General features: G+C 37.8%; 1 protein-coding gene across 3 annotated transcripts in view; it reads right to left on the minus strand.

The window, feature by feature from the left end:
• The window catches only part of LOC128263168 (ERC protein 2), an 81,068-nt gene that overhangs the window by 41,378 nt on the left and 18,551 nt on the right, over positions 1 to 21,139 (minus strand). The window contains exons 1-4 of one of the 3 annotated variants that reach the window (XM_052997917.1): positions 20,822 to 20,892; positions 18,073 to 20,707; positions 16,560 to 17,481; positions 179 to 333 (exon numbers count right to left, since the gene is read on the minus strand). In XM_052997917.1, coding sequence (XP_052853877.1) covers positions 179 to 333; positions 16,560 to 17,481; positions 18,073 to 20,707; positions 20,822 to 20,824 — 3,715 coding nt within the window. In that variant the 5' untranslated portion in view covers positions 20,825 to 20,892. Of the gene's footprint in view, positions 1 to 178; positions 334 to 2,842; positions 3,085 to 16,559; positions 17,482 to 18,072; positions 20,708 to 20,821; positions 20,893 to 21,139 lie in introns of those variants that run through there. The other 2 variants (XM_052997916.1, XM_052997918.1) reach the window with 2 other exon arrangements.

The following is a 21,139-nucleotide window of genomic DNA, read 5'->3' on the forward strand; positions in this document are numbered from 1 at the left end:
ATACGGATTGCATATTTTCTTAGGTCTCTTAATTAAATTAATTAAAAAACATAACATAAAATGTCTATGAACATAAGGATGAAATGATTCAAAAAATTCTTATGTGAATCAAATTTTTAAAAAATTTTAGTTGCCCCCATTATTTAAATATATTTTATGAAGGGCTTAGATTACTTACGCAGCTGAGTATTTGCCAACAGCTTTGGTGATCCGCTCCCAGAAACAGATGTCGATGACCGAGATGTTGGGCCAACAATGGCGCCACCGCCATTACACATCAAACTCAAGTCGCTGTGCGAACTCTTGTGGCTGTCCTTGCTGTACGAGCGACGACTGTAATAGAAAAAAGAAATCATCCATAAGTTACGATTTCAAATTAATTACTCAATAATCTACTTCTCAAAAAGACTGCCAAATTGCGCCTTGAAGAAACATAAAATTAATTCAGTGAAATTATAGCCTTAAAAAAATGCTAACTTTTTTGGTCGGTCATCGTTATTTTTTACTTCTTTCTACCAACATTTTCCGTAACTTTCCAACCATCTCAAAACTTTGTAACGCGGCGGCACTTGAAAATTCACAAAGCTGTGAAATTATTGCCAACATTCTTCAAGCGTCGCTGAGCAATCACAAAACAGAAACAAACAAAGCAGGGGAAAATTCGAAAATCAATTGGAAGACGCGTCAAATTTATTCACTACCTCTTTCCGTTAAGTGGGTGAAATTTCCTTTTCGTCGCCGTTGTAAAATTTTTTATTCGCTTGTATTTTTTATGAACGACTTCCGCCGACAGCTCGCTAATTGAAAACATTACAAAAAATAAAAATGGAACATTTCAGCAGGAAACCGCGCACATAGTAAAAAAAAAACGAGAGTGGCCAAAAGGAATTAGCATTGCCAACTGCGTTTCCGTTAGCCAGCAACATAACTATAATTTTTTCGCTCATCCAGTAATTGCAAAAAGTAGTTTGTCGTTTGTCGCAGCAGCCGAAAGACATTTTTCACTATTATTTATTGACTCTTTTTCCGGCGAGTGCTGCACAACTTGAAAAAAAATAATAATTCCATTTCTTATCGTAGTTAAATGCATTTATAAATATTTGTTAATGCGTGCGTACTCAAGCGATCATATTGTCGCTGGTTCAGTTTTTTAAATAGAAAACTAAGTCACATGGCTCTTAAATAGGAAACAGGAAATATTTAACGAAAATCAATTCGAGTTGAATACAAAAAGTCTACAAGTTTAAATTTTTACCTAAATTATTGAGCTGTCATTAGAATAAAAGAATGTAATTTAATTGTTTAAGATAAATTTGCTTTTATTTCTCTGACAAATGCTTTCTTTACAAACCAGAGTTATTATAAGTTATATTTTGGGTTATATATGTAATTCTTTGTTTTGGCAACACCAATCGCAAAAATAAAAATACTTACAAATTAACTAACAAAATATGCTTAAAAAAAAATTCACGATTCAGATAGGCTGTAAATATTTTTTCTGCGAAAATCTTTTTGACTCGAAAACAAATATTTATCACGCACACAAGTAAAGAAACGCTTAAGAGCCGAGTATAAGTAAACTTTCCCACCTCCTAAATCAACATTACTTCAGAATATTTAATTTTTTGTCGGCAACTCGACGAGCAAAATAAAAGCGAACACAAATCAATTTCTCTGCGGAAACTATGCCAAGTCGTTCGGAGTTTTTGCACCGAACATTGTTTACCGGCAAGCCCAGCTACCGTTTGGCAATACATTATTTTCACTGCCAAGGTTTGCTTTCTGTGTCACCCGTGTTGGCCATTTAAGGCGCCGCTTCGGCCATCGCAAAAAATAAAAAAGCCAAGCCCCAAAGAAAAGCGAACATTTCCGCAAGAAAAGGCTGAAGTAAGAAACGAGTCCATCAGTGCAGGTAACAAGTGCGAGTAATAAATGTGGAGTTTTAAGGCATTTTTAAAGACCAGAGAAAGAGGGGGAGGAAAGTTAGCGACTGACCGGTAAATAGATTTAATTATGCAAAACGTAAAACGAACCCATCGACACGCCGAAAAATTCACTGAAGCGTTAAACATTGGCGGAAATCGAGCGGGAGAATCGATTCAACAGAAAGAGGCAGAAGGAGTGTGGCAGAAAGAGAGGGCTATTGAGATTATTCGCCTTATAAACAAATTGTACATTTTTAATAGCCCAACGAAACCATGTGTCCGTGTTTTCGCCTTAATTCCGTGACGTTGTTATAAATATTTATTATATCATCTCCATTCCGACCACAGACAAAGTGCAAAAACGGTCGACGACGAACTGAGGAGCTGTTGCAATTGCACTGGTTCGTAATTAAAATGCATTATTAATGAAATGCAAATTTCGAGACATTAATGAAAGCGATAAGGGAGTCTAGCAAAGGATTTAAGCACATGCGGAAGCACATATACTCTGTATAAGGAAAATTCCTTAAACAACTATCTAATACAAAAATATGGAAATATTGTTCTTAAAAAAAACAATTTTTTAACTTAAGTATCTTAGATAAAAAATAAATGTTTGATAAAACTAACCGACATCAAAAGTATACTTTATTAAAAAATTTTGGTTCCGACCAACTGTTTTGCTTTATTAAGGTTCACAACAATTTCTTTAAACAAATTATATCTTCTTCAGATATACCCCAAGCAAAATAGGGAAATTGAAGTGCAGTAGACAGTCCCAGAATATCCCCAGAGCTTGAAGGAAATGACTCCCACAGAAACCAACCCTACATTTTCACCTGTCGTGCATTTACCGAGCCGAAACCACACCAATGCATCTAATTTGTCAACGCTTTAGGTTGTGCAATCGCGCTTACCCTTTCACCGGTGTGACCACCACTTTGAAGGCAACTTGCTGGACAGGACGATGATATTTCACGGAGCTACTGTCTCCAACCCCGCCAGCCATCAGGGTCATTAGGGCCAGCATTCCCTTTCTTTTCCATGCAGTATATGATGGTTTGGTGTCCGTTTTAGTGCGAAGTAACATTTATTATTATGTTATGCGTTTTTACGAAAAAGTAATGTATAAATATAAAGGATCACGTTATCAGTTATTTTTTCTGACTATTGGGGCAATGTTGTCTTTGTCTATGTCTGGTTTGATCTAGAGAGTTGGACAGGATTCAACACTTGAAATTTAAAAAGGAATTTCTTCCTTTACCTTTTACATTAATCTTTTGTTTTCTTATTGTTAATAAAACAGGCTTTTTGAAATTTTAACGAAAACTCCTAATGTTTTTAATTGAAATTCCACAATTGTCGACACCTGGGTCAAGTGTTTATTGCATAATTCCCACAGCAATCAAAATCCCCTCCTCTATCTGACACTTGTAAAAACTTGTAAAAACTTTTACAAGCTGACAATTAATTCCTTCTTTTTTTGTGAATAGATGGCACCGGTTGCATTTTAATAGCCAGAGCGACAAGGACAGAGTCTGCATTAAAAGCCATGACGAAATCCATAAAAATTTAGACAACTAAGCTACTATTTCCCTATTGCTAAAAAGCTTTTTTTTTGTAGATGGCACTTGGCCAGGAAAGCAATTGATCTTTACCCTTTGGCATGGCAAAAGAGTTGTTCAAATGCTAAACAAAAAATGACGGGGCAATTAAGCGACTTCCTCTATTTGGCAGCAAAAGTCCAAGCAACTTCGAATTGCAGTTTCCTCAATAATTCGTCGTTATTTCTGTGGCAGCCATCCATCTGCATATTATGCAACTGTTTGCCATCACCCTCGATTGCAGTCCGAGCAGAAACAATTCGTACTCTTAATGAGCTTCCATTAAACTTAATTGCAGTTGGAGTTCTGTTTGCAGTCTGCTTTGTTTGTACACGGAGATGGCAGTGGGAGAGCTGAGTTGGCATTATGATTGGTCGTTGGCAAAATGAAATGCAAAAGTTTGAGGGATATAGTCTCACTAAGCAAGAGATTCCTCTCGGGCTTTTGTTGCATTTTCCATTTAATTGAGATTTGTATACCCAATATATGACCATCACAAGGGTTTACTCAAAATTCAGCTTTTAAAACGACAAACATGAAAATTAAACTCAAAAACTTTATTTTAAGCAGACTTTGAAATTTATTCAATCGCCCAAACAGGTTTTACTCAAAGAAGGCTGAAAAAATGAGTTTCTTTCCGGATATTGTAAACAAAAAACGTTATAAAAAATTATACCAATAATGTTCAGGCAAAGAATGTCATACCTCGTTGAACTCATAAAAGAATTCCCATATGATTAAATTTTCAATACCAAAATGGGCATCAATTAGGTCATCAAATTTTCTTTTGTGGGTGCCCTTTTGGCCTAAATACAAACAAAAAACTCTTTTATAATGTGTATTTCAATTAAAATATCTAAGGGTATTTGAGGTTGACCCCTTACAATAATGTTTTATATATTTATTTTGTACTGTTATGTATTCCTCTTGCATACTTTTACTTGGTCATAGCCAATTTAATTTAATAGCGACTGCCACTGATTGCACTTCGCAGTTGCCCTCTTAACCTCAAAAGAATGTTCTGCGAATGAAGAATAATTAAATTGTTCTCTTCCTTTGCAGAGAACGGAACAATGAGTTCATTATGCGAGTTCTTGCAAATATATTTACGGTTTATATCTTGCGAAAAATTCGCATTAATCAATTCTATTGTTCTAGAAAATAACTAGGTAACCCTTTGTTTTAAATTATGCTGAAATCTAATTGCTCACCCCTAATAAAGACTTCAAAGAGTGAAAAGAAACTTTGCGGAATGCACAGAATATCACTTGTATATAAGGAAAACAATACAAAATTCAGTTTTCTGTATTTCATTTTCGCATTTATTCCATTTCACGCAAAGTAAATTCAATTTAATGACAACATAACCAGACTAGCAACTTCACGAGAGAAGCACAATGAGAGTTCCAATCTAACTTACCAAACCAGACGAGAATCGGGGGAAACAAGCTGCTTTTGTTTAACGCATGAGTTATTAATGAACATTAGCAGTATTTGACGTCGTCACAGACCACAGACGACAAGCCATCACCATGAAATGGTAACAATAACGACTCTCAACTGGAGTGCAGTGCTTCAAAGTGGTCGCAATGAAGCCAGCGACACTCCAACCGAGAACTAAGGAACTCTTATAGAAGTCGACCCAAAGCTGGAGTGGGTTTAAATCGGTTTAAGTAGCTGGATGTAGAGGAGTCCACTTCAATTAAATTAAAGCACATCCCAAGCTACACCTCAAGCGGGCTATAAATGGGATAATCGGATATGGCAATAAAAGTTTTTTTTATTTTGATTTTAATAAAATTCTCTTTAGTAAAGCTGTTTAAAGCAGAATTTAAATATTTGTAATAATAAAATTGTACTTTAGAGTTTGTATTTAAACTAAGAATATTGGCACACATAAAAATAGGCTTCAGTAAATCCTATTAAAAAAGGGTTCTGTTTCATAAGTTGATTTGAAGCATCAAAGTAGGAACCAAAAGTGGTAAGAAGAAATACAAACAGTACTGTATTCTTATGGATTTTGTTTGCCACATTTTATTTGATCAGTTTGTTAGACTATCAAACCAAATACCAAATGGCAGAGACCCCACTTTGGAAGGGGTATTACAAACAACGACAGCCACTCCCGCCTTCTACCCAAGTCTAATGACTCGGTCTCATAAATGGGCATATAGACTGACAGACAACCTGCTCATTCGCTGTGCCACACTTTTTCCTATACTGCAACATTTTGTGTCATATATGGGCAGTGGGATATACTTTACTTTGCAATAGCATTGGGGTTAGGAAACCATTGCAAATAGTTGGATGTTGGATGGGAAGACAGCACGCTATGTTCAGTGATTCAATGATTGAGATATATACTTCACAGAGAGCCGACTAAGCGCTGAAATGTGCAAATTTAAGTGACTGTGCGATAAGAAATGTAAATGATGTGTTGCTCAGTTTGTATGTATGTCTGGAGTCATTATTAGTTTGAGGGGGATCGGTGAAGATCTATCGTTGACTTCGTGTCTGCTTTCATTAGAGGCTTTGTTCTAATTTTCCTTACAGCTACTTGACAGTTGAATGTGGATCAATGGAACGTAACGATTTTCTAGTAATTGTACTAGATAAGTCTAGCAACGACCCTTTTTTAAAATAAGATGAGTTGTTTAGATTTTCTTTCTGAATGTTGGTCATAGACAATGGCAGAGAAAATAAATATCCTCAGTTTCATCGAAATCTTAATTTTATCTGCATATTTTTTTACAAATTGCACCATTTTCCCCAAGGTCTTGTGTTTCATAGAAAATTCCTATGCAATAAATTTATGTTCCAATAACAAAAAAGCAACAAAACATTAAAATTCATATTCGTCGTAATTTCTGTCAAATTTCTGGCTTTATAAATAGGAATCCAACGAAATATTAGCTTTTTCCCACAGACCATTCGTTGTAAGAATTATTGTTATTCTCCCAATTGTTTGTTTTCCAAAGTGTGTGCATACATTTTTCGTTTGAGTGCAAACAAAAACAAGAGCCAAGTTCGACCAATATGGAACAGTTTTTAGAGGAAAATTTAGCACATTAGCGCAGCCGACTGGAACCCGAAAACGGAAATCCAAGAAACGCTAAAAGTGTCCATTAAAAACATGCACAAATGTATTAATTGAAATACAACAAAATTTTGCTAAATTCTTGATCTTTCCATGGGGATGTGGCCCAACTTTGAATACAAAGCAAAATGTTAATTGATTCTGGGTTTCTGAAAACGGCGCCGTTTTGCTTGAGTGCTCCCTAAAATTTTCCAACCATGTACAATGGACGAAGCTAAGCGTAAACATTTCAACAACTTTTTGTACGAGTTTTTCTGCGGCGAGATAAAGAGTGGTCGAATGAAAGATAGTCGAGCTCTGATTAAAATTTGGCTTAAGCTCTTTTTCTGAAACGCTATAGATTCAATATTCTAATTTCTATATTTTACTTAAAAGGGATGTACTGAATAATGTTTTAAAATTCCATGAGTCTCTAAGGTCCACTTAAGACTTTTCAACATAATTAATATTTCTTTTATCAAAAATAATTAAATTTAAATAAGTTCACAAAATAAAAATTTGTAAAAACCCATCTAATGTTTGTTAGTGTTCTGTTCACCTTGCGGATGTTTCCACATCCAATCCCAAACACCGGGCAACATAATTTGTGTTGCTTTCGTATTTCGGAAAAGCCGAAACAAGTGTTTTTTCCACAGCGTTGCGCTTCGTTTGGAAAAACCGGCAGCGGTGGAGCTGAAGATGCAGCAACATTTTGCCGACAGTCCTACTTTTAAATATAGAATTTGAACTAATTTCGCTTGTTTTGTTTTTTGTTGCATTAGTTGGGATGGTTTCTGTACTACCGATGATGTTTGCTTCTCTTTCGGCCACCGAAACTTTGTTTTTTTCCCATGGCGTTTTTTATTTTGCCGGGTCTGTCGAGCGGGAAAATCGGGCAAAAATAGAGTTTGGGCCGCGATGGGTTGAGTTTTGTTGAGTTAGTGCCGCGGATAGATGGGCCGCTGATGTCGTTTATAAATAAGTCATGTGATTCATGAGTTGGAATTATTTTTCTGTATATTGTAATACGAGGCATTTTGCCCTGCTTGTGGGCCAAGCAATTCCTTTTCCTTTTCTATTTCGTGATTTATTTTAATAAGGGGGAACGTTTTGGGTGTGGGAACCGAGCAGTTGATGGGCGTCTAAGTGGCTGGCTAAAAATCGCTTTGAAGTCTATAGGCCACAGATATGGGCATTAAGATATCATGGCGAGCCGCGTGGGCGTCTAAGTGAAATCGAATTGGGGTAGGTGCACTTAAGGCTAATGAAGTATTTGTAATACCGAACATGTTCATTACAATGTTTATGGATTCCAAGGCTACAAGGATTACATTTAAAAGGTTTAAACTACTTTTTAATAAGTAAATTAAAACTCTTTAAGATCCATTGCTTTTTGAACATTTATTTGGCAAAACTTATCAACTATAAACTTATATAACTCCTTGATAGCCCATTGGACGCAACCATGAATGACTTTCATAATTCCCACGCACACACCAACAGCAACTTAATTTTCCCTCTCCACAGAACACACGCAGCGAATCGAAATTTTCTCAAACTTTGATACTTTCACAACTCTTAAAAAAACAAACAAAAAAACTAAAAATGCAACCAAATCACTTAAGCTCATTAGTTAATATCCAATTTATAAAGAAGCGAAAAAAAGCTGAGACAAAAACTTAAATCGCTTTCAGGCAGCAAGAAACAATTAATCAAAAATCATCAAGGAAAACTTTAAAAGACAACGCTGAGAAAATGCCGGGAAATTTCACCAACTTGTAAAACATTTCCCCCTAAGCATATTTAAGACGAAAAGAAGGCGACAAATTAAAATCGTCAGACGATTGCCACACAAGAAAAATGGGAAAAATTCACGTTGACATTACGAAACGTGTGAGAGAAGTCGCATGCCAGAGATTTTCGTGAACTTTAATAGCAGTCAAAATGTTGCCAAAGCCAAAGAAAATCTATCAACAGCCAGAAATCAATAACGAAACAAGCTGGCGAAAAGCGAGGCGAAGAGGTGTTAAGGGGGGTCAATATGAGCGACACATGTCAGGGGTTAAGTCGAGTGGCTTTGCTTCGTTTTTGGGTACACACAAAAAAATAAACATAGTTTTGCGATGATGCTTTTTATGCCTTTTTTAATACATAATATTTTCAGTTTGTTTTTTATTTTTAAAGTATTAATTTAGATATCCTAATAATATAATTAAAGTGGTATGTTAATTTTGTCATGGATAATGCAAATTAAATATATAGATATATTAGCTTTTCTAGTGACTGCACGTCGATTGCGTAAATGCTCACGTGTCATGGGAATATTTTCAAGTATTTCCAGCTTGTTGATGTGCCTTGACAAATTCATGATTTGTCGTCGATTCCTGTGCGTTGTTTTCCCTACTTTGGCCCCCCCTATTTTTTCCATTTTCCGACCCCCAGCACCCCCTTGCTCTTTTTGTCTGTCTGTTTCCCACTTTATTTGGCTGCACACACGCAATAATTTCCCATACGGAAGGCAATTTGTTTGCCACGCTCACATAAATTTATGGTTTTAAAGGTATTTTTTCCACTATCTCCTCCCATCTGGCTGGCTGTTGTTTTTTTTTTATGGAACCTCAATTTAGGCTATATAGTATCAAATGATGATGTCGATGATGAGCAACGAATACCGCAGAGAAGCATTACTCAGCTGTTCATTTGACGGCACTTAAAACTCCATCAAATGCCATTGGACACGTGGGACTCCCAACATGCCATTCCAGAGAGAGTATTTTCCTGCCTGCTAAAGACAAAGCCTCTGCAAAAATTGGGGTCAATTGCTGCTAATTACATATTAATGTTCCCCGCCTGGCCCACAAATTTCCCGAGGAAACCAGCTTAAGTGTCACATATTTCAAATTAATATACGAAAAGCAAATAGAAGGACAGAGAAATGGAGAAATCGGTTAAGTATTGCAAGCTTATTTTGATTGATGTGTAAATAATTTGCGATAGAAAATGCAATTTCCATACAAATCGGATAACCTGCTGTGGAAATTGAATTTAAAGACTATTTTAAGATTCTAAACTTTCAATAGCATTTAACAAACGTTAAAGTGGTTCTAGAAACAATAAGTTTGGAAAATAGTTATTGAAATTTCTAATCGGATTAGTTTGAGCAAGTTATTGAGAATTAAAGCTTTTTGTTCTAAAACCAACAAATAAATATAATCGCCAAATGCAATATGTTTTTGACAATCAAACCAAACAAAATTCCCCTTTTTGCATATTTTTGGAAGAGATTTTTATCAGACCGTAAAGTTGTATACGTCACAAATTTGTATCAAAAAGTTTTGCCCACTTAATTCCAGCGAAATCTCGCTACTTTAACTTAAGATAACATAACCCAACCAACTAACCTCTAGCTCCAACTGCGTATTATTTTGTTTAAATTCTCTATAATTTATGCTGATTGGCAACCTTACTGGGCAACTCCCGAAGCCCGCCCAGCTGCTAATAAACAATTTTCTTTGGCTACTGGAAAACTTTTGCCACCGCAAAAACCAACTTCATTACAATTTCAAATTTGCTGTTTCTTGCACACTTAACGGAGAAGCCGAAACTTGTAAATTCGCCACCACTCGCCCTCGTAATTACTCTGGCAAAGCTATAACCAACAGGGAAAATAGAAGCTGAAAATTGGCATGAATTGTTAATGCAAATGCGCAAAATGCAAAATGTTCGGCTGGCAATAACCAACGAGCGTAACTAAAAATTCTGAAAGCATTGCCGCTGCTCAAGGGGAAATCCGATAGAACGGAGGTCTGAATGAAACGCTTAATTGACGTCAAAATGCAACAAAAGCTGCGATTTGCATGCAGCAATTTCATTAATTTTGATTGACCATTTGATTCGGTTTCGCTCGATTGAGTTCCACTCATCGCAGGGAAACCTTTTGCTGGGAATTTCGGTATTGGGAGTGTTCTGGTTTCAATCTCCATTGGCTAACAACTTTATATTCGACCCCAAAGCCATTGGTCAAATTTTTCACAAGGCACCAAGCTTGTTTAATTCATTAAAAAACAGGCCCCCGAGCGACCTCGGTCAGATTCGTTGAAATGGAAATCTTTTGAAATTAATAAAAAAAATCATTCGAAACAAAAACCTCTCCCGTTGCCTTACACACTTTTTCAATAAAACTCGTTACAGAGCTTAAATGTAAATGTGTCTGAAAGATTTATTGTGTTTCATTAGAATTCGGAGCCTAAGACATTATTACCATTTTTGGGGTCGCAGCCCCAATCAGCTTCGCCATTTGTTATGTTGGCAAAATGAAAATGAGACTGAACAATTTCTTTGACATATTTTACTTATTATAAGTTCATTTCGAACTCTGGATTGTGATGGATTAGTGTTTAAATTAAAAAAAACTTGAAGTTTTATTCCAATAAATTAAGTATTGGGTTGAATAGTTGTCACTCAGAAAGTTGAATATTTATCATTTACTTTAAAATTTCAAAATAACTTGGTTAGCGACATTAAATTGTTTATGCCATTATTATGAAAAATAAGTTAAAAATCTTAAACAACAAAAATTTAATTTCAATAACCCAAAATCATCCAACCAAAATATTAAACTTGTCAGGCTAATAATGATTTATGGCCTTCCAGCTTTTTGTTCCTGCACATTTTTGCTACAGTTTTACACCCAAAAATATGTCACTCATAAAAAGGTCAAAGTTGGAGTTTGGGGTCATGGGGTGCACAGCTCGGCAACTCAGTCGAACCATAAATTTCCTTCCAAGCCCATAATCGGATGCCCACTCTCCGGTTTTCGGAAATTTATTATTTAGCCCGAAACGCCCGTAAATATGAGCCGATCATTGATTAGCGCATAAATATTCACACGACGCCTAATTGGCTGTACCCCGATTCGATTATTGAGCTGAACTTTCTGGCCAAGTTCAGGGTCAGTCAATTTGGTATTATAAAACCTGACTGAGGGAAGCTCATTTGCATTTATCTAAATGGGCTTCTCAACTTTTCTGAACTCTTTTGTTGTTATTTCACTTGAACAAATTGTAATGGCAAACAAGACCTCAACCACATTTTCGACAAGGGATAAGTTTAAACGCAAATTGTAAATTTACTTAGCTATTTCCTCGTTTAGTTTCGACACTTTGAAACTCTTTTGGGTTTTATTTAATTTTGGAAAAGCCGCAGAACAATTGGCAACCAAATTTACTTGGCCAATTTCAACTTTAAACAGCATTCGTTGTCAATCAAATATTTAACATTTAACACGGTCTGTGAGTTCTCTTAGGTATTGTTGTTTACCATGAAATATATGTATTACAGATACAGGCTAAAGTATTTCACAGTTCCACGTTTTATTTTTGGCGATATATTCACCAAAACGCAGTTAATAATTATTTATTTAAATATCTACAAGCATATGTTTCATCTCATGCTGTGCAGATTATTTGCGTTTTAAATTGCTTTTTATTTTCAAAGCTTGAAGAAAACGATAATAAAATTCATGCTCTGTTTGATTAAGTTTTTAATGTTTCTCTGTGGCCATTTATGTTTGAAATTTCTGTTCTTGGTAAATTAACATTTTTGTTGGTACTTTTTTCTTTTAATGACGAAACTTCCGTTTGCGAACAAAAGAACGAACAATTACCGGCAATAAAAATTGTTTTCGGAATCGATAAAATGATCTGAGAAATTAAAATACTGGTTTCTCATATCACACAAATTTTGTGGAAACTATTCGATTTTAAACTGGATTTTCAAGAGTTTTAAATATTCAAATTCATACATTTATCAGCCGTCAAATCCATCCAAAGAAAGGTATATTTATTTGCTTGCCCAGAAGCAGATAATTTAATATTTATAAACATTTATTTTTTTAATCCCATTAAGAATTAATGAGTGACCCAGCTATGTAAACGGAAAAATTGTTTATTAAAAAGGTAAACAAAAATGAAAAGAGCCCAGAGAGAGCTGGCCTTTTCTTCTTTTCCACTTTTGTTTTGTTTGCCAAACAAGTTTACCTTTTTTGTGTACACCATTTTTCTGGCTGTACAGTAGCCGGCAAAATATTACATAATATGAAATTAACTTTAAACTAACCGGAACGAGGAGAGATAAAATATGCAAACTGGTTGCATTTTTAATTAAAACAGCTCGCGCTTTTTATTTGTGGGTGTTAAATGAGTGCGAGTTCAGCGTGTTGACAGCCCTCACGACACTTGTCACAATGTTTGCCACCAGGCTTAAGACTGCGTCACTTTTGGAGTGTCTGAATGTCTGAATGTGTGATTTTATGTTGCCTGCGAATTTAAGTTGAGCCCGAGGGAGCCACCGACTTTTGCCAGATGGAAACAGCTTTATTAGCATTTTCCATGCCACTCGCAATCAGCGGCCAAACGAACGACGAACTGCGCGAAACCAATTGAGTGTGATGGGCAACATTTATTAATAACACCGTGACATTTATGGCTTTTTTATCGGAGAGGGAGAGACAATCGTCGACGTCATTAGAGTTAAACTACCATATCATTGCGAAAGGTCAAAGTCGTAAACACAGTATAGACAGTTGTATCTCATGGATGTTAATGAATGCACGGCGAGAAAATCATATTGTTATGTTATGGTAAATCAGTTGAATTTAATTAATGCCGATATCCATTTTTGAATATTATTTTAAACATGTTTAATTGGTGTTTAGTTCAGCAATATCGTAATCTTCATTTTTATAATAAGGGGAAATCGACATTGAATTGAAGCCTAGCTTAATTTTGAAATGATAAATTTTCAGCTATGAATTCCAAATTTAATTAACATTACACTGCCAATATGAAGAGTTGAATAAATTTAATTTTGTTTTCGAGTACTTTATGCTCTATTGTTCTATAAATACACAGCATAAAAAAAACTTAAGCTGCCTATCAAAAACATAAGAAAAAGTCAAAGTTTCTCATGCACGAGTTAATGAATCCGCTTACCAGGCAGAAATAGTTTTTATGCTGAGGCCTTAGACCTGACTAATGTTCGATTTCCAATTTTATCCCCATGCCAATTATTCATCACACCCCACCATATACTTTTGATCCGAGCGAGAGGAAATGCCCCATCTATTTCTAGACGTTAAACCAATATTTGCATTTTACGTGGCCGAATTTTTAAGATCTCTTGTATCCGGAGATCGTAATTTTTTTCGTGAGCCCCCTAATTGCTGTTACTCTGTTGACCTTGTCGAAATTTATGATTTTTTTCATGCTGGCTTTTGGCTGTTTGGCTTTGCTTGTTTATCTTTAAGTTACACGTTGTTCTCCATAGCTGATAACATGTGTTCACTCTGCTGGTCTTGAGTTATTTTTTTCGTTTATTTGCTTTATACTTGTCACCATTTTTTGTATAATCTTAACTTGTTTGCTTGCACCTAATTTTTGGTTGGGAAAAAAACTTTAAATTAAATTCCCTAAGTTCAGCTTTACTTGTTTTGATATTGCACGGACTCAGTTGTGGTTAAAATTTATAAAATATTACGAATAATACCTTTTCAGAGATAAAACAATCATTTTCACTCAATATACTTGCTGGTGCATTATTTTTTTTGTTATTTTCCACAAAACGTATAAAAATACTGAAAGTGACCTAACGAAAACAAATGCAAAACCAGTTAATGGAAACAACTCATTATGTATGCCAATTTAGTGTTCCATTTTCAATTCCCATTTAAATAACTAAAACGGAAATATACGATTTAAATTCCACTCAGTTAGTATTCTGAACGCAACGAAATTTTCTCATTACTGGTAAACAATTCATGAATTTACGTAATCCCCCAGCGATTTTTGCATGCCTACAAATGCAATTTGAAACAAAACAAATGATACTTAAGCACCTTGGATATATATACATACAAACGTACATTTACTTTGCATACCAGTTGACTCAAATTAACTCGATTTGAGCTTGAGCTTGGGCGTTTTTCACACACTCACGCTCATAGGAATCGAGAGCCAAACAAAACGCACACTCTAAGATACATTCACATTGCTCGGTTTGTTATTGCCGGCTCAGATGTGAAATAAATATATATATATACTTGGCTTTGTGGCTTTGGCTTGTTCAAATAATAGACATCAGATTAAAATTAAAGAAATCTTGCGGGTAAAAAACAAGTAAACTACTAACTAGCAACTTCATGTAATTCCTGGAATCGTGGCTAACACAAGATGAAAATCTCTTATCTAATGAATTTTTAGGGGCGTTCGTCATGTAAATAAAAACACAACAGACGAAAGATGATAATTTCAGAGACAAGCTTTGGCTGGGCTTTGTTAATTTGTGGATGCTATTGTTGAGTTGTTGGTTTTTCCCGCTGTTGAGTAGCGGAAAAAATTTGTAATTGAAAATGTTTTGCATGTTAGCTGAACTGCGAAAAAAAAAGTAAAAACAGGGAAGACCATAGCTGAACAAAATATGTATATATTTAAGTGGAAATTTGTTCTGCCTTCTTGGGTTTTGTGAGCAATTTACTTTTTGCACTCTACCTCCCACTCAAAAGTCAAAGTTCAGTGGTATTTAATTCCCCTTTTTGTTTGTGTGACTTTAGTCTTAATTTATATAATGCTTGTACCCCGGGAACCGAAATTATTATTTCCACAACCGCAAGCGATTTGTGTCCACATGACGAAACAGCACAAATGCTGCGTAATTAGTATGGGTTTCTCATTCTATATGTAGAGATTCAATTTTGCATTCAACTTATTAAAGCTTAAAAGATGCTTAACTTATACCACAGGAGTCCAATAAATTAAGTACTTCTGCGTACTTAGCTCTCGCAATTTTGTTCTCTTCCCTGCTCGATTAATCGCTCGTTCAATAGCAATTACTTAATGTTTATTGAGGTTTAGCCAGTTTACCTCCTACATAGCTCGAAAGATTACCCATCTAATTAAGCTTATTCAGGCTGGGTGAATTTAATTTATTTGCTTTCACACAGACAAATGACGTCAAACGCAGGTAGAGCAAATTAATTTTCACCTTTTGAGAAAGTTCAGATAGTAATAGCCCATAAGCATGCCTCATTTCTCATTTTTTTACAATTGTTTATTTATTCCCCGCTCATATCTCATTGAATTTCAAAGTGAATCGAAATGCTTGATGAATTATTTAAAGACCTGGGTGCAATCGTTATCTACTCAACACGCCGCCCAAGTCGAATGCCCCTGAACTCAATAAAAGGTGGGTAAGACAGGTGTGTAAATGGCCACTCGATTGCCTATCGAAAAAGCATTCGAAAAGTGGAACACCAAACTAACGAAAGAAATCCATCAACAGAAACTGGTAATGATAAGAAGATTGATAAGTTTGGAATGTGTTCTCTGGTGGCGATAAGAATGTTTGCAAAAGGTATGCTAAAAGCAAATAAAAATAAACTTTGGGCTGTAAGGAGCTTCAAATGCACTATGCATTAAATCAAAGACACTTCGAAATGTTTGCAACATTTAGACAAAAAACAAATAATTATATTTTCAAGGTTCCTTGTTTATATTACTGAGTTTTCAGAGATTAAAATAAAGCCAAAGAGATATTAGTGTAAGAAGATTATGTTTAAACACACATGAACAACCTTCGTAATTCAATAAGCTTTAAATGCATTTATTTTTATTTAAAAAAAATGTATTACATTAAAACAATGAAACTAAAGCAAAATGTATTTGAACTGAACAAAATTATCGCCACTTTCAGACAACACAATTTCTACCAATTTTAAGAGATAACTTAACTTATCGATTTTACCTAGTTTCTTAAGATTAAAATAATATCAAACATAAATTATGTTTGTAAAGAAATTTAGAACCTTACAACAATATTTTCAAAAACCTTCAGACACTTTGATCACCTTACTTTAAAATTTTCCGAAATAAATCAAATACTATCTGTTTAATAACTTACCGACTGACGAGGGTCGATTGCAGTCGCTTGGCGGGCGGCGAAGTGGGCGTGGAGGGTGAAGTGGGCGACTTGGGTGGCGCTTTTCCGGCACGGTTTCCAAGGCCACCACCACCACCCACTGACCCGGCACCAACTGAGCCTTTATCCAGTGGCTGTCGCGTTGGCGGGGTCGCATGTGGGGGCGGCGAGGGCGTGGCATGGGCCTTGGACGAGGAGCAGCTGCTACTGCTCGATCTTTTGGCCAAAAGCAATTTGGGTGGCACTTTGGGCGTGGCCGAGGGCGAACGCCGGGCACTAGCACTCACACTTGGGCTGCCGCGCGGACTTGCGGCGGAAACGGAACCCGAACCGGAACCGGAACCAGGACTCGAACCGGAAGCCGGTGTCATAATCCGCGTGCTGGACACCTTCGACTTCACATCGTTATAGTTTGTCTTGATCAGAGACTTATTGCTGGCAATCTTATTCATCACGGCATCCCATTTGTTGGGCGTGTGCGCCTTACGATTAAGCGGCGATCTCGGCGATTTCGGGGATTTTGGTGATTTTAAAACGCGCGATTTACCGCCAGTTTTGGTGGCCGACGATTTGCACGATTTGGGCGAGGCGATCGACGAGTTCGAGGAAACGGAGCCGCGGAAAGTCTCCACCGTACAGAGCGATGACAGTGAAGCGTGTGGACGCGGCGACGTGGTTTTCTGAACTGAGAGCACCACCGGCGATCGTACCGCCGCTGAAGCGAAAGCTTCGTCGCCGCAGAAACTTCGGGCGCTGCCGCCGTCGACGCTGCAGTACGAGGTGCGGTTGGAGAGCGACAGAGAGAGCGTCGTGGCCGCTGAGGAGGAGGAGAGACAGCTGCTGGGGGGGCGCTGCTGCGGCGCCAGCTGATTCTGCTGGGTGGGAGTGGGCTGCTGACCTTGACCTAGGGAGGCGAGAGCGGCATTAGCATCGACCAACAAGCCTATAGAATATCATAGCCAGTGAAATCATATATAATTAAACTTAACTATCGTTAAAATATCACTTGAATATCAAATGGATTTTAAATGATATATGCTACACCACAATATACAGTTAAAATTTCATAGCTTAAGCATAAATTTATGGTAAAATGTTATATGACTGATGAATTAAACCAGGCTATCGGTGTAACAGCACTTGAATGTAAAATGGATTTTAAATTATACACATAACAAAATATACTTAAAACTTCGTAGCTCAAAACACAAAATGTTCCCAATAAAAATTTTATTTGCACTCCAAAAGTGCAAACAGTAATAAATAAATAAATTTCATACATATTTGTAACTAACAAATAGCTTTTTGCTTTTCCTTAAATCGTTTAGTACGACTTTTTCTATTTTTAAGTCTCAAGTTTGCAAATGGAGGTTTAAGTTATCACAGTTAAACTGTTCATATATGTTTTGAATGTTGATTGAATAACAATAGTAAACTAGAATTTAAAATAATTTGTATTTTTATTTATTTTATAAAACCAAATTATCCTTTTCACCTTTTCGCATGGTCTGCGTGGAGTCATCCGGCGACATGTCCACATCCACGTCCACCTCCAGCTCGGGCTGCCGCATCTCCTCGTCGCATCGGTTCTCCACGTCCGTAAAAATGCCCGAGGACTCCATGCAGGAGTCTTCCATCTGGGGAACCGATGCACTCGGCTGCATCATATCGGGTCCATACAGCTGGCCATCGATCACCTGGGCCCGTCGGTCGCCGCGATGCAGGACATCATCCGCATCGGATTCGGTGAAGAAATCGGAGTCTGTCATGGGATCCTGACGCCTCAGAGGCGCCGGATTGGGCGGCGGGAAGCTGGGCTGGCGACTCACCCGCCCCAAATGGGGTCCATTGCTGGGGGAGTGATCACAAGCTCCGCGGGAAGCGGGTCGCGACATCTCACCGTCGCCCTGGTAACCCGTATCCAAACTGGTTACACTGGTCACGCTGGTAATGAAGCTATTGCTCAGTTTCGAGTGCTGCGAGGTGGTCACCTGATTCTGGGACGCCTCCACCTGTTTCACAATTTCGGATTTAATTTCAATTGGATCCAGAGGCAGTTCCTCCGGCGATGGTGTCTGCTCCATTCTCAACTGCATCAGATTCGGATGATGCATCCTAATCAACTCCAGATTGTGCATGAGATTGTTGTGGGGAGAGTCCAGGAAATCCTTCATCTGATCGGGCGTTAGAATGCCCAAGCTCTCATCCAGATCAAAAGAGCTTTGCTTTTTCAAGAGTTGCTGTTGCAATTGCTGCAATTGGGTGGATGATGAGAACGAATTGTCTACCAGTTCAATGGAGCAATCCAGTGTTGTGTCCGGCAGATCCAAGCCGAAACTATAGCGGGTACGTGCTCTACCTGACGTGGAGGTCAGGGTATTATCCAGAGCTCCATTGCCATCCATGGCAATATCTCCATCCGGCGTTCGAGTGGGCAAAACCAGGGCACTTTGTGCCTGTTTCAATAGAGGCGATAGAAGATGAACTGGCTGGGGAGTAGCCTGCCCCATCATCCTCATGCCATGCGGCGTTGTGGTAGCCGACTGTGGGGATAAACATAGAAGCGAGTGCTGGGGAATGGATCTTCGACCCGATTGAAGATGACCCCTACTCGGAGTTCCTCTCTCCAACTCCTGGGTTAGGTTTAATAGTTGAATATGCCTCGGCGATTGTAACGCACTGATATCCAGTAATCGTTCAGTGTTGAGTGTGGAATTCAAGGGCAACTTCATGCTGGTTTTATTCGGTGCCAAACTCGTTAACGTCACGTCCAGCGTGTCGTCCGTTTCTTGATCCAGTTTCTCCAAGTTACTGGATCCCTTGGAGCTCAGAATATCCAAGCCAGATGGCATGGATATATGTTCCAGCAGGGGCAACTGATCCATACTCAAGGTTAAATTCGCTCCTTGATGGATAACTTTGGTGAAGTCACCTGGTTCGTTAATGGATTTGGTTAGATTTGCTCCCCGAGCTGACAAAATCATACTATCGATGGTCTTAACTTCCATGGTTTTGGGAACATTTTGTCCAGCATTTATGATTTTTGTCACATTTTTGGAGACATTTCCTGTCCTATCGCCTATAGTTTTGGTGAGATTTACTCCTCTTTCAAAAGTTTGAGTGCAATTGGTAGCTACCTCAAAAGTTTGACTAATACTAACTGGTCTATCAACCGAACAAGTGAGATTTCCGGCTCCCTCTAAAGTTTTAGTGATATTACCAACTCCCTTCACGACTTTTGTAAGATTTCCAATTCCCGTTGAATTTCCAGAAATAGTTCTGGTCACATCCTTGGCCGGAATCACTGGCATCGTTCTACCCATTATTCCCGATGAGTTTGCCGAGTGTGTTGCATTGTTTCTCAAACTGGCTGTCATCTCGTGAGTGGTGTCCATCGAACAAAACGTTCTCAACATCGTTTTGGATGTGTTTTGAGAGGGTCTCATTATCTGAGTGGTGTCTGTCGAAGGTGCACCCTTCATAATTCTCGTGGCATCTTTGACCAGTACTTTGGTTTCATTTGATGTCGGTGAATCGAGATCCATGGTTCGCCCAAAAGTGGACAGCCGAGTGCTCTCCAAATTGATGCGATCCACCTGCTCCTCATCTTCGCATACAAATGTTTCGGATCGCAAAAGTGGCATTGGCGTGCTGCTGGTCAATTGATCGTTCGATATCATTCCACGTTTCCCCACGGGAAGAGGAGTCACTGGCAGTGAGCTCGTCATTTCGCTTGGATTGGACATCACAGCCGATGGCGATGACTTGGGACTGAAGTACTTCTTCAAGACGGTGGTGGTCCTTTTGCTGAGTAGACTGACTGCATTATTAATTCGCTCCCCACTGGCGCTCTTCTTCAGACTGCTGCCCAAATCCCTTAGAGCCGCTGAAGATGGGGCATACGAGCTGACAGGACGCGGCTTTGCAGGATCGCTGGGCGCTCGAAAAATTTGCGTAGCCTTGGGAGCACTCGTCGGTGGTCGAATGTGCTGGGTGGTGGTGGTGCTGCTGCTGCTGTTGGTGGTGGTTTTGTTGGTGGTGCTGCAACTACTGCTGGCCAGGCCAAAACTACTCGGCTTCGGTAGTCGAGAGACGCCATCCAGGCGGGGAATTCGAGTTGTGGCCGGATCCTGCAAGGAAAAGTGAAAACAGGGCATTTAATGAAATACTATCTAAGACAAAATGCTTTCTGCACACAAATTACTCCAGATGGTATGCTTGTATTGCGGTTGTTTTTATTTTACCATGATTTTCCGAGACCTCTATACAATACACACTAAAAAACATGTAGTATTTGACATATTTTTGACAAGTAAAGGGGTATTTCTGTACACTGTTTTTGAAATTATCTTGATTTTTACTTAAAATGAGTAAGACCTTCTTAAGTATAGATTACCAAAACCCTGTTTAATATTTACATTTTAGATTTGTACACTTATTAACTCAATAATAGAGAAATGTTTATGAAACTCAGGTACATTTTTGTTTGGTGTAGACTTCTCTTTCGCTTTGGCGCCACCCAGATCCGCATTCTGCTCGTGCTCAGACTTTTTGGCAGTGGC

The sequence above is a fragment of the Drosophila gunungcola genome, unplaced genomic scaffold (assembly GCF_025200985.1).
Source record: "Drosophila gunungcola strain Sukarami unplaced genomic scaffold, Dgunungcola_SK_2 000001F, whole genome shotgun sequence".
Lineage (NCBI taxonomy): Eukaryota > Metazoa > Arthropoda > Insecta > Diptera > Drosophilidae > Drosophila > Drosophila gunungcola.